The sequence below is a fragment of the Egretta garzetta genome, unplaced genomic scaffold (assembly GCF_000687185.1).
Source record: "Egretta garzetta isolate BGI_Z169 unplaced genomic scaffold, ASM68718v1 scaffold319, whole genome shotgun sequence".
Classification (NCBI taxonomy): Eukaryota; Metazoa; Chordata; class Aves; order Pelecaniformes; family Ardeidae; genus Egretta; species Egretta garzetta.
In genome coordinates, this window is record NW_009260769.1 from 27,845 (window position 1) to 40,803 (window position 12,959).

A 12,959-nucleotide genomic window follows, 5' to 3' on the forward strand; every position below is an offset into this window, starting at 1 on the left:
GGCTTCTAACTTCATAATATAACCTTATCAATTTATACAATTATGTTTCATTTAACTGAACAAACATTCTTCAAGAATTTTCTGAAGTGGCAAAAGTACAGTAAAAGCATTTGGAAGGAAGAAGATTAGAGGAGGAGCCTTTTGTACAAGATACAGATCAAGAATTAACCTTTTGTACATCTCTGAAAGGGAAGTTTTACCATGCTAGAAACATTTTCGTGAGCTCAGGAGAAGAGAGGACTGAAAATACCTCAGCTTCATATGTATCAAATTATTACTTTTTCCTAGAATATAAAATTTACTTTCATTTCCCTTTTTCATCCCTTTGATGTCCCTTCATCCCTTTCATGTCCATTACTCTGAAAGAATGATAGCTAAACCCACAAGTTTCTTCCCTATTTTTGCCCACTTATCTTTCCTTCTGTGTTTTGAGTAAGATAAAGAGATGTGGTCCCATGGAATTTCTGAGACAATTCCTTTATTTTAGTACCCAGTTAGGCCAACTACTATCAAATGTTCCTTTCTCCAGAGTCTGAATCATGCTGCTCAAAAAAAAAAAAAAGCCAGGTTTGATGTCCAGCTATATTGATAGCAATCTAAGAGTATCAAAATATAAATCAGTATTTGATGAGCACTTTTGGTCCCCTTGCAGCACTAGGCAGCCTGTAATTCAATTTTAGGAAACGTCTTACTTTTCATACCTTTTTGCCTTTGAGATGGGAATAAATAGAACAGAAACAGGCCAAACTTTTCTCCTTAAAAAAAACAACTTTTAACAAGGACTAGGGTTTTCTGTTTCTCTTTTAAACCTAAAATCTTCCAAGACAACAAGGGCTTTCTTCAGCCTTTATTTTCTGAATGTAGCCTGAAAGGAAATATTCCGATGCATTCCACAGCTTGATTTTCAGTTAATTTAAAATCTTCCCTCCACTCCTGCAAGAACATCATCTCCATTCATTTCCTGTGTTGACAAGATTAACCTAAAAACTAAAAACCTGGAAGGAATTTCTGTATGAGGCTTCCTGTTAAACCTGAAATTTGAACTTCAGCACAGAGAAAACCCAAAGTCGTCTACATATATGGCTTTATCAGGATGGATCTTCGGTTCAAACTGCTAAATGATTATAATACTTTGGCTATGGAAATACCAGCACCACCCATCAATAAGAAACCACCACAATTCCCCGATTCATTGTTTCTATACTAAGTAACAGAAATCCACCACTAGGTTAAGTGAGATCTATCCCTGCCCTCTGAACATGCCAAGAAGTTAATTTAAAAAATTGAGAGACTAAAAGCACAGGCATTGTTTATATGCCAGAAATATTCCCCCCTACAGCCCAGGCATCCCAGAACAATAATGGCAGGGGAATATTCTTATTCCCTCCTAACTCTTCTAACAGAAGACAGCCAACACAAGCCTTCAAATCTAGTCATCAGTAATAGTTAACTCCAGCAACAAAGGGGACAGTCATAAAAATCTGTAGAGAATAGAACAACATGAACTCAATAGAAAACTGTTCAAGAGGAATGAAGAATACAGTACTGGATGCAAAGAAACTTTCAAAGCCAGGAATAGAAATCTGAACATAGTTTGCATATTCGGAAATACTTTTACTATCGTTCCATATTACCATAAAGTGGTGCAAACCACCAGTCGTGCTGAAAGGAGCAGCCCACCTTCTCACCCACATCGGGTGCTCTTTCCGGTATCTGCTCTACCCATCACGTGTACCAAGACAAACATTCATGCAGCCACGCTATAGACCAAATCAAATTAAAGCTAAGGTTTTCTTTTGTGGTGTGTCTCAACATAAAAAATAAACTTAGTGGAACCAAAAGCAAATATGAAAACATTTATATAAATATGATGGTGCATTATGGATGTATTTGACATTTAAAGAGACCAATTCAACACAAAATGTTTTGCTTAATTCAAATCTTGGACATTCAAATTGCCTTTTATCCACAAGAGTCAAGTGGTCTTTACCTTTTATCACAGCGTCTCTACCTGCTGGAGTTCCATTTTCTTGCGGCGCTACAAGCGTTTTCAGAATTACTTGTGTTGCCCCAACTCTCGGCAGGGTGACATGTTTAAGAAATGGCAAATTGTTTTTCTTGGCAAACGCCTGGCTTGTTTCTCTCCTTTTCCTAAGAAAGCCACCCTCTGGAAACAAAACAATCCATTTCCGATTACGGCTCCTGTAGTATTTTTCTAGATGCTCCTTGAGTAACACAAGCTGCTGTTCACGGTGTGCTCTTCCCTATAAGGATAAAACATCACCTAAATAAAATGAATGCTTGAAAGAGATAACATTAAGATAGATAATTATGACATTTCTGTGATTCCCCTCTCTTTTCAGAGATACAAATAAGCCTCTATGACAACACAAAACAATGTTCCCAGAGTACCCACTGGTGGCTGAGTTAATGCCACTTTACAGAAAGGCTGAAAAAAAGCCCCTGAAATCGACAATGAAGTTCCCGATTTGATGACTTCTCTGCAAGAGCGACACCCAGACTGTAAACTGGAACGCCACATAACAGGAGGATGAATTTACTGAATTCCCTACTTGTTACCGGGTCCCAAGTTGAATTTGCCAAACCAAATTCTGCAAAGACGATCTAGGGGTCAAGCTATGATTTGGAGGTCCATGTATCATTAGTAATTTCTGCAAGCCAAACAGTATCTTTACTTACACATCTTCTGTGCACCTCTCCCCACATCCTGTATTAGAATAGCAGAGGTACCAGAAGACACAGCTGGACCTCCTGGCCAGGCTTGAGTTTGGTTACGACAGATTTTTCCCAAACCTGCACTGCTTGAATGCTTAGTCGTAGCTGAAACCAGCACACCGATGGAAACACTTGTTATTTGAGAGGGAGGAAAACTAAAAAAAAAGTACTGGGCTGCAATGTTTGCAGGTCTTCTTCCCCTAGGAGAAACTGTTGAGTAGGAAGTGATTTTATTTGTGTGAACTTAAAGAAAGCCTACAACAATAAAAATGAAATTCCCTAGCCAACGAGGTATGCTATGACACCAGCTTCTGGTTTGATAATTAGCTGTATATAGGATATAGCCAGCTGATAATTAAACCTGAAGGAACAAGGGAAGAAGAAAAAAAAAAGCTACCAAAAAACAAAAACCCCAAAAAACCTAACCCTCACTCATTTCTCCTCTTTGATGCATTAGCACAACTTTTTCACTTAAGACAGTAAAATCTGTCCTTAATTACTGCAGAAATATCTTCACTATCTTCAACAACAATCTTTCTCTTCCCACTTCCACACACAGCAAGAGCAAGTTACCCAAATTTTCACAGGAATTAATTTACATCAATTATCATTTCTGATAGTCACTCCAAAGTGACTTTGCCAAATCACTCAAAAGACAGAGGAGTCCAAAATTTAAGCTTCCCTCAGCAGAGGTGATCTTAATTCTCCGAAATGTCAACAAGACTACTACAAACCTTCCACTCTTTAGTGGTTGGGGTTTTTTGGCAGGGAAGAGGGAGAGAGTGGGGTTGAGAAGAAGACAACAAGAAACAGTATTTTATTAAAGACAAGTTTTGTGAAAGTGTTTCTCCTAGATTTTGAAATCTCACAATTGCAATTACTTCCAACTTACCTCATGGCTCTGCCTGCTCATATTAATGTAATTAGAGAGCAATATAAAAGCTCCTCAGTTAAAACAGTCCTTTCCCACCAGACCACAGGACTCCAGGATAGCACAGCAGTTAAAAAAACCAGCAGTAAACAATACACTTTTCACATGTTAGATATTAGAACTCTCCAAAACCTGAACAAACCTAACGGATATGACTGGTGGATAAAATGTCATACAGCAAATACTGTGATGCTGCTGTGATACAGAAAAATCTACTGGACTAATGGGAAAGAGAGGAGTGTTTAAAAGCTACCGTGACTAGTGGGATACTGAAGAGTCCTGGAAGGTAAAGTGCAATTAACATACTGTCCAGAACTAGGAGATAGTAAGTCATACTGAAGTAACAGCAGTTCCCTAATACAACCAATTCTTGAAGACCATGGCTAGTCGATCGCCATCAAAGGGAACCAGCTCAGCCTTCTTTCCTTTAGAGGAAAGAAAACAGGTAGCAGCAGACTGCTGACACATTCTTTAGGATGCCATGCACTTTGCATCACCAATATGGCAAGTTACTGACAGTCTCTGTTTCCAGTAAACTTCTAATTGGGAGAAAACTCAGGTCAACTTCTAGTAGACCTCAGAAGCCTTCCTAAAACTGCCATTGGTGCTGCTAATGAAAACAGGATGTATTGATCAAATGACATTATTTTACAGGGAAGAAAATGAAGGATTTGCTCATCCAAATATTACTACGGCCTTTCTATAGTTAGGCAAAGGAACATTACTCACTCACCTTCAGTGTTTTTGCTACACCCAAAGGCTGATTAACAGCCAAGAAACATTTTATTTTCAATTGGTTTATACTTAGATTCATTATGACAGCATTTTATTTGTGATATTGCGTATCTCAGCCACTTTACAAAAATGAGGAAAAGCCTTAGTTTTTGCAGCTCAGTAATGGTTTGGTTTTGTAACTGGAATTGCAACACCACATTCAGAAATTACAATTAACAAGCTGACAGCCATGTGTACTTCAAAACGTGTATCTTGTGAATTTTAACTACTGAAATAGATTTGTATTTTACAAAGTGTCAAACCCTGTTCCTTTCCATACTCTCACAGTACAATGTTGCGTATCTCTAGAGACCTTTATTTTATTACCTAATTTTGCCTAAGGTTTTCTAGCCATGCCTCTAGTCTTAGTGAGAAATCTCACTTTAGCTGCATATAGCTTTGATTTAAGTATTTATTTATTTCATTCTGAGTAAATTGGCTTCTCCTTCTTTATAAAGTGAAAATTTATTAATTCTCTCTGGCTGCCCGTACATTTTAAGTCCAGACAAATAAAAATAAGAAGAGGAGAGAAATGCGTGTGCTGGATGTCACAGTTCGCATAAATGGCAGCAGGTTCATTCTTATCACTGTACTTCTAAGCTTCTACTTTTAGAGCGCAGTTTGATCAACAGCTACCAAACAGCAAAAAAAAAAAAGCCCAAATTGTAAGAAATAATCCGAGGTTTTCACTCCTTAACATTTGAGAGGCTGGGCTTAACACACATCTTTTTCCTGATGCTCAAATAATAACCTTCAAAAATCAATTACTTACTATTTATGCAGGTCCATCATCACCTTAGACTGGTCTACTACCATGTCACCATCAAAAGGGATGGTCCTGCCTTTCCTTATCTGAAACTCTGACAGTCAGAACAGTGACCTAACCAGACTCAGTGCACAGCTTCAAGGTCACTAAGGAAAGAAGAGAGGCACCGACAATGGGCAGTTAGAAGTAGAGAGACAAAAAGGACTGCCCGTGTACTTTGCTTGTGCACCTCTCATAAAAGGTTCCCATCGTAATTGGGTTCCGTAAATATCTGCGTCTAGGCAAGTAATAAAATAAGCTTGGGAAAAAAGCAGTTTCAGAACAAAGCTCTACGCAAATGCACACATTACAGCATCGTTATTTCATCCTGCAAACCATCCAGGAGGTAATGAGTAAGTCCCAGAACACCACAGTGTTCCAAATATAAGGATAAATCAAAGCACTACTACGTGTTTCCATTTACCTGTCTTATAAAGAAGTCTCCATGGATTAGAGATACAATGCCAAAGTTTGTATACTTAAAAATATGATCCATCAGCCACATCATCTGACGGACAACCTGAAAAGTTAAAAAAAAAAAAGTTTAGTAAATATCAAGTGCAGAGAATTATGTATATACAGGTCACATTCTTGTCACCCTCACAACAGCAATAACACTAGGAACTATATGCAATCAAGTCCTTTATGCCCCAAAGTATACAGCAGCACAGGTGCTACACTTCTCCTTCAAAAACAGGATTAAACAGCTGCCTTTTTGCAATGTAACATACAATTCTACGCTATTAGCCATGTGCTAGAGCAATTTCTACTCCATCTTTTCACATAGGTAGTGTAATGCTTCTTATTGATATAACACCAGAATTTTAAGCCAGCTGCAAACTAAACCCATTTTTAGTGTTTGTTGAAGTACACAAAACAATGCAGAACTGTATTTGAAATCTCCAGCTGTTTTATGTCTACCACAAAAAACGTTTCCTTATTTTTTTTTGTAGCTGGCGATTTTGAGGATGAGATCATGTAATTCTTGTGCTTCTGATACGCACACGCCCCATACACGCTCACTCTATATTCTAATAGCAGCATTCACTGAGACCTATGTACAACCCACGTGCCACTGCCAATTTCTCTCATAGCAGAGCAGCCACATGCATCCAGGAGAATTTCATTAAAAGTCATGCTCCTTGTCCTCGCCGAGAAGCACAGTGAGAAGGCAAAAATAGAGGTTGAGCTATTAGATTCACTTTGACCATCACTTCTTAGAGGACAATGAAGGCAGATATTATACCTGTTCAGTCCTTTGAGATTTAAAATAGAAGAATTACTCCAGAAGAGGTAAATAACAGAAGGGAAAAGCTTCTTGCCTCACAAGGTCTTTCCCCTCTATAGCTGCTACAAGTAGATTGGGAGAGGGGTCTCCATTGGCTCTCCAAAACTGGAAAATCCAGCGTCTCGTACATGCTCTCAATCATACACAAGGTTAGCTGCCTTTACTCTTGCCTATGTGATAAGGCTACACAAAGACAGATTCAAGTCGAGTGAAACTTAAAGAAGTCATGTAACATAGTACACTTCCATTTATCACTATCAAAAAAAGCATATGGAGAACCATGACATTTCTCTGGTAGTCAGAAGATCACTTTTTGAATCTTAAACAGGCACCTTCTGTTTAGCATCTTTCAGTTGTCCAAGATACGTAATTTCTTTTCTTAGAAAGCAAGCATTCTAAAAAATTAAAACTTCCTCTAGAAAATACAATGTTCATGTATTAATTGATTACATTACTGCTAAAGTGTACTTTACGCGTCTCTCCAAACACCAGAGGCTTGCACAGTAACTGAAATATTCAGAATTCACATCCATGCCTACAACAATACTTCTAACAAAACAGTTTGATACAGTGAAAGATGGTGGCTTTTACCTCTTTTCACATGTTCATATGTCTACATGGAATTTGTAGAAAGAAGCGGATCAGATTTCATGCAGTAATTCTGTTTTGCAAAAGCAGCTCAATAATTTGCAATTTGTATCTAGAATTGCATGCATCAGTAAGTTGTTCTTCCAAAGAAATCTAATTATCTCTTGGAGTGCTCTGATTACTTGTTCTCCCTTTTGACCACAGAAGCTATAAATGAATTCTGGGTTATATATTTGGAGAACGATAACTGTCACATACCCTGTTTCTTTTACTTATCCTTAAACAACTGCAGCCAGATGCTCAGCAAAGTGACATTTTTACACACTTGCAAGAACATACCTGCCAAAGAACATTTAAGATACTTTATTGCCTTAGACATACAGCTGATCTCCCAGAAAAATCTGAAAGTCACATTCAGAAGCTAGCTATCCTTGCCTAAGAGCACATTAAGAACACCTCAACTTCTGTGGTTTTTTATTACTAACAAACTTTCTGTTTGAAGAACTTGGGTCACACAAGAGCACCCATTTCTGGACCCTCTAGCATCACCAGAAGTGGAAAAGGAAACCATGTATGAGAGAAAAGAATAGCTCTCATATATGAAAGGTTTTGCTTTGAAGACAAGAATCCATTTCTTCTGTGAGATGCTAGTATCCTTTCGTGTCTGCTGGTGGTATTTCTTACTAGATGCTACCCATTCAAGGGAACAAAGACATACTGTGTATTTGTGAGTGATAAACGAAAAATTAATTCTTAGATGTAACTCCCCATTTGAGACTAATATTGGTGAAATGGTTTCTCACACAGCTCCCCCCAGGCCTGTGTTAAATAAAAGAGAGGATGTTAAAGCAAAAATTCTTCTCTGCAGAGATTCAAACTCTTTCCATTTCAGTAAATTAGAAAGCCTCGAGGGGAGAGGGCAGGGAAACAAAAAACAAAACAGAAACACCACCAAAAAAAGAAAGAAAAAGGTGAGCCCTAAGGACAAGAGTTAAAAAAAGCATCACTGAGAGGTGTTACTGCACTTCAAGGCACTACAATATCATAGGTTCATGCCCACGCACCAGCCCAGAGAAAACAGGCTGGGGTAGGGAAATATTCTTTGATAAAAAGATCACCAAAATTCCACTGATGATGATTTAGCCTGCAACGGTACCCATGACTGTCAGTGTTCATCTACCACTTTGGCATTTTGACAATTATTGTTCTATGATATGAAGCAGAAGTTAAACGAACATCATCTATTTTACTGGAGGAGATAAGCAAGCTTAATAATCTGCTTCCCTGAAAATAAAAGGTTTGTGTCTTTTGAGGAGTCAACACTGGTGCCTAGATGTTCTATGGCAATGCTGGAGGAGGAACTCTTGCCCAGCCATGCCAGTGCTTCTCTCCTCCCATACCACTTTTTACTGTCTTTTTATTTAGGTGATGGTAGGTTTATCCTTAAAGTTGATCATTGCTCTTCAGAGTCTGAAGTCCATCTCACCATGTTTTATGTGACACGGGGCTTCTAAGTTGCATCCCTGGACTTTCTCAGTCTTCTTCAGGAGGAGTGATGCAATTGTGTCAAAGAGCAGTGTGACATACAGGTTACGAGTAAGACAAAACATACAGGCAGTTTGCTGCAAGCGGGCTACAAAGAGGCACACTCCAGAGCTCAGTGTTTACAAATCTGACTATAAGCCTAGGCAGTGGTAAGAAGTACAAAGAAGAAATATTTTTATGTATGAATTGATGAATATCTACACACACTCTAAGACATAAAATCTTTTCTAAAAGGAGTTCAAAGAGTAGGACACAATTATCTTGTTTGCAATCAAAAGACAAACTAGATTAATGGATATTCATTCTGTTCTGCCACCAAGGGCATAACAGAGCATGCTGCAAGATACTGGTGGTGGCTCTTCCATTTAGTATCCTCAGAAACAAAACAAAACTTATCAAATGAGTCTCTTGACACTTGCATTTCAAGGAGGTTTAAGCAAAGACATTCAGAAGTGTTTTGAGCATGGATTCATAGTTGTTTATGGATTGAAAGAATTTCTGTATGCCATTTCAGGTCCTTTTAGCTTCATCCTTCCTGCCTAAGTAAGTTCAGAATGTACAAAAAGCTTTTACCAATTTTATACAAAACCTAGGTGCCTCCTATTCACAGGCCCACTTTCATTTCACTCTACACAGATTTCATAACAAAGCAACCTGAATAGACTGACTTTAATCTTTCAAGCACCTCTAACTTAACAATGAAACCTGGAAACGCATGTCTTGAAACTTGCACTCAAACAGCTGCAAACTCTACTTTTTTCTCTCCGCTGCACCCTTCCTGGCACTGCTTTCTGCTCTAAATCAGAAAAAATAGCCACATTAATCAGTCCTACTCCAGTCAGAAAGCAGTAATAGCAGCATTTTAACCTACTTCTCTTTGTTAAACATATAGCCTTTAATGTTCATGAGACCTCAACTTTACTAAGTTTGTTTTAACACTTTCACAAACAAATGGGAACAATTCCTTGAAATATATGAAAATGTAATTAGGTCGCTTCTGTTTCATCTGAAACCTTGCTCTGTGTGGCTTGTCTTATGGTAACATGTATTAGTCAAACAATGCCAGTCCACTCCTTCCATTAAAATTGTAACTTTTAGCTAAGTTCCACTTCTCTAGTAAGAGATCATGGCTTCCTTATTCACGTAAGTGAATCTGAAAAACAAGAAACATCTTCACACACGAATTTTAGCTTACTGCTTAGTGAGATTAAATCTGCTTAAACCAGATAGGCTACACTATCATTTGTATATAAGAATTTATAAAATACTAGAAAAAAATACCATCACAGTTCCTGACATGGCCCTTAGGAAACATTGTCAAGTTGCAAGAACGCTTTGGTATTCTACCTCGCTACACAGGAAAACATCGAACTTTAAATCGAACACTTCTCATGTCAAACATTTTTTTAAAAGCTGCATTGAAGAGTAAATGCTTGCAGATTACATCTGGTTTCAGTCTGTATTGGCTGGCAAAAACAAGCAAAAGAAATTTTGGACTGCCACAGGAGGAAGGTATTCCGCGTTCTGCCACCACAGCATCACCACCAAGAGGCCAACTTTGGTGAGCTGTTTTACTTCTTTGTATGCCCTTCTGTGTGAAATGGAAGTGAGCCTTTCACCTTCATAAAATACTTTGAGAGCTAAATAGTGTTATCTGAGTGGTAAAGTGTCTAGGAATTAGCACAGCTTAACCATCCTAAACAAAATAAAAATGATTCTTGGAAATTACTATCTTGTTACTAACAGATAAATATCAAGCTTGTGATGGACTCCATGTTAAGTTTAAACTGTATTTCAAGAAAAAGCCTAATTTAAATAGTTGCCTATTGTATAATAATTTCTTTTGGACAGGTAGGTAGGTAGGTTTGGTTTTTGCTCCACAGGCACTTAAAGTAAAGACAATTCTCTTCTGTTCAGAAATACGAAGCATGCTATTTAAAAACACCTGATTCAGCAAGTTCTATCAAGGATAAACTATTCTGATCTTATTATTTTTAGCCACTTGTACTACTCATGCTATATTTTAAGCATGAGTTGAAGCTCATACTTCCTTATATCTTTATTATCTAAAAAACATTAAAGCCATACTAGGCTCTGGACATGTATATTCCAAGAGCAAGGGCTGCAATTGTTTAAGGGGAAAAATAGCAATTTTAAGGATGTCTTGCTTTTCTGAAAACCTGCAAACCTAACAGTTTCCATGGTGAAGATTATTTGCCACCTCAATACCTTCATCCATTTTTAATATCTTCTACATTCACCAAAACTGACTCTGTCCTGACTGAAACTTTTTAGCTATGGAGTCAAACAGGATAAACATCGCTTAGTTTTATATATATACTAGTATACTTACATGACTCAATGAAGCTCTATGATATTTTAAACACCTGGGACGTCAGTAGTCAAGATTATATGCAATACATATCCACAGGACTATACCCTCACAGTCATATCTTTATCACAAGATTGTCCTGCACATAATTTTGATGAAGGGAATTAAAGTGTTTATTCTGTCACCCTACTCATTGGGGTACCATACAGAATACCATATATACCTAACTTCCTCAATTCCAAAAGAAATTCAAGCGAAGTACTTTTAAAAGAGTCTCTAGGCTACAGTAGAAAGAAAGAAATTAGTCTCTGCTCAAGACTGAGTGGCATTTTCATACTTTCTTTTTTGAGTTTGGTTTTTTTGAGTTTTTGCATTTTTTTTTTTAAATCAGCTCTGCTATCATAAGTAAGATCTGGGAAAATTCCTAAAAAATGTTAAATCACTGCTAGAGATAGTGTATACACAATCTATATTAATATACACTAAGAAAAACAGTGCCAGTTAGAAGTTGTGCAGATGCAACAAAAAGCAGTTGTTGTTTTCCTTGTTTCTTCATCATATGGTTGCAAGGAAGAAGACAAAAGATAGACATAGCTGATGCATTTTTTCAGTTTGCCAGATATGTCTCTGACCCTTTGTAGCATAATCATATGTACCTCCCTTCCTCCTGATTTGCACGTAAATTTAATTTGCTGTCTAGATCCCATACTCATGTTTCCAGCACTACACTCCCTAGACATGAATTTTCGGAACAGCAATGCGTGAAACAATTGACATTAGTTGCACTCACCAAGAAATGCTTAAGAGTTTGTGAAATAAGAGCTCAGGCAATTTTGACCTTAGCTAGCTAGCTTAGCTTGGACATGCCCTCATAGGGAAGTCACTTTCAGTTTCTGAACTCCTACTAAAATCCCACACACAACTTACTTCTAACTTTGAGAAAAATTCCATGCTGGAATGAAATCATAACCAAGAAGCTAGACCTGTGCTGGTTTGAGCAAAGTTGGCATGAGTTGCCCAAGGGCATGAAGTGAAAGGAAAAAAAGTCACGTACATGATTACCTGCAAGAAGATCTGCTTCCCTCTGTGTTAACCTAGACTGGATGCACACTGACTCAGCTCATATTTGACCTTCTTCAAAGACAACATTTATGGTCTAAAACCTGCTCCAAGCTACTGGCTGTCACATTAAACAAATCTAAACAAAAAGATTCTTTTTCAGGGCCTTGAGATTATTTTGTGGATTAGCACACAAAAGTCAGTCATCATTACCACACACAGATGCAAGCACGCCCAAGGTAACAGATCACATACACGGAAGCTATCCCACTCCCCGGTTGTAGCCTACCGTGCCTTTATCCTGAAGGCACATCATCAGAGTGCAGACGTCGCCCGTTGCTTGATGGTTCACCAGCACCATGGCTTCATCTTCTGATACTGCTTTAACATCATCACCCCATTCCACTACTATTAAAAAAATTAAATAAATGAATAGGTAAATTTTACAATGACCACATGGAAATTTTACTATCAACAGAACAAAAAAACCCAAAGACCCCACACCCAGGCAATTATAATAAAGAAACGAGCATGCTACATGTCAATTTAAATTGGCATATAGCATAACATAGTAATATTAGCAAGACCACTTTTCCAAGCAGAGGGTATTCAGCTTAGTTTTAAATTGCATGCATAGAATAAGAACAAAACAAAAAGACTCTACCAGAACATATGCACAGAGTTTGATCTTTTTGTGTCATCACACCATTCTATATTTAGGGTCTCAAAATTACATAAGCTTTTGACCCAACTTTCAAATTCAACTGTCTCGCCTCATTAGATTAAAAAAACCAAACCAACAAACATGCTGTCAAAAACTGGGTTTTTGTTGTTTTTTTAAACTCAGCAAGTTTGTTTCATTTCTACACTTACTATTATTAAACTACTCCAGTAAAAGCAA

At 37.7% G+C, this 12,959-nt stretch overlaps 1 protein-coding gene across 1 annotated transcript in view; it reads right to left on the reverse strand.

Annotated features, from left to right (window-relative positions):
* Positions 1-12,959, reverse strand: part of LPGAT1 (lysophosphatidylglycerol acyltransferase 1) — a 65,405-nt gene that overhangs the window by 25,706 nt on the left and 26,740 nt on the right. The window contains exons 2-4 of the mRNA XM_009646172.2: positions 12,348-12,466; positions 5,671-5,766; positions 1,991-2,264 (exon numbers count right to left, since the gene is read on the reverse strand). Coding sequence (XP_009644467.1) covers positions 1,991-2,264; positions 5,671-5,766; positions 12,348-12,466 — 489 coding nt within the window. The remainder of the gene's footprint in view (positions 1-1,990; positions 2,265-5,670; positions 5,767-12,347; positions 12,467-12,959) is intronic.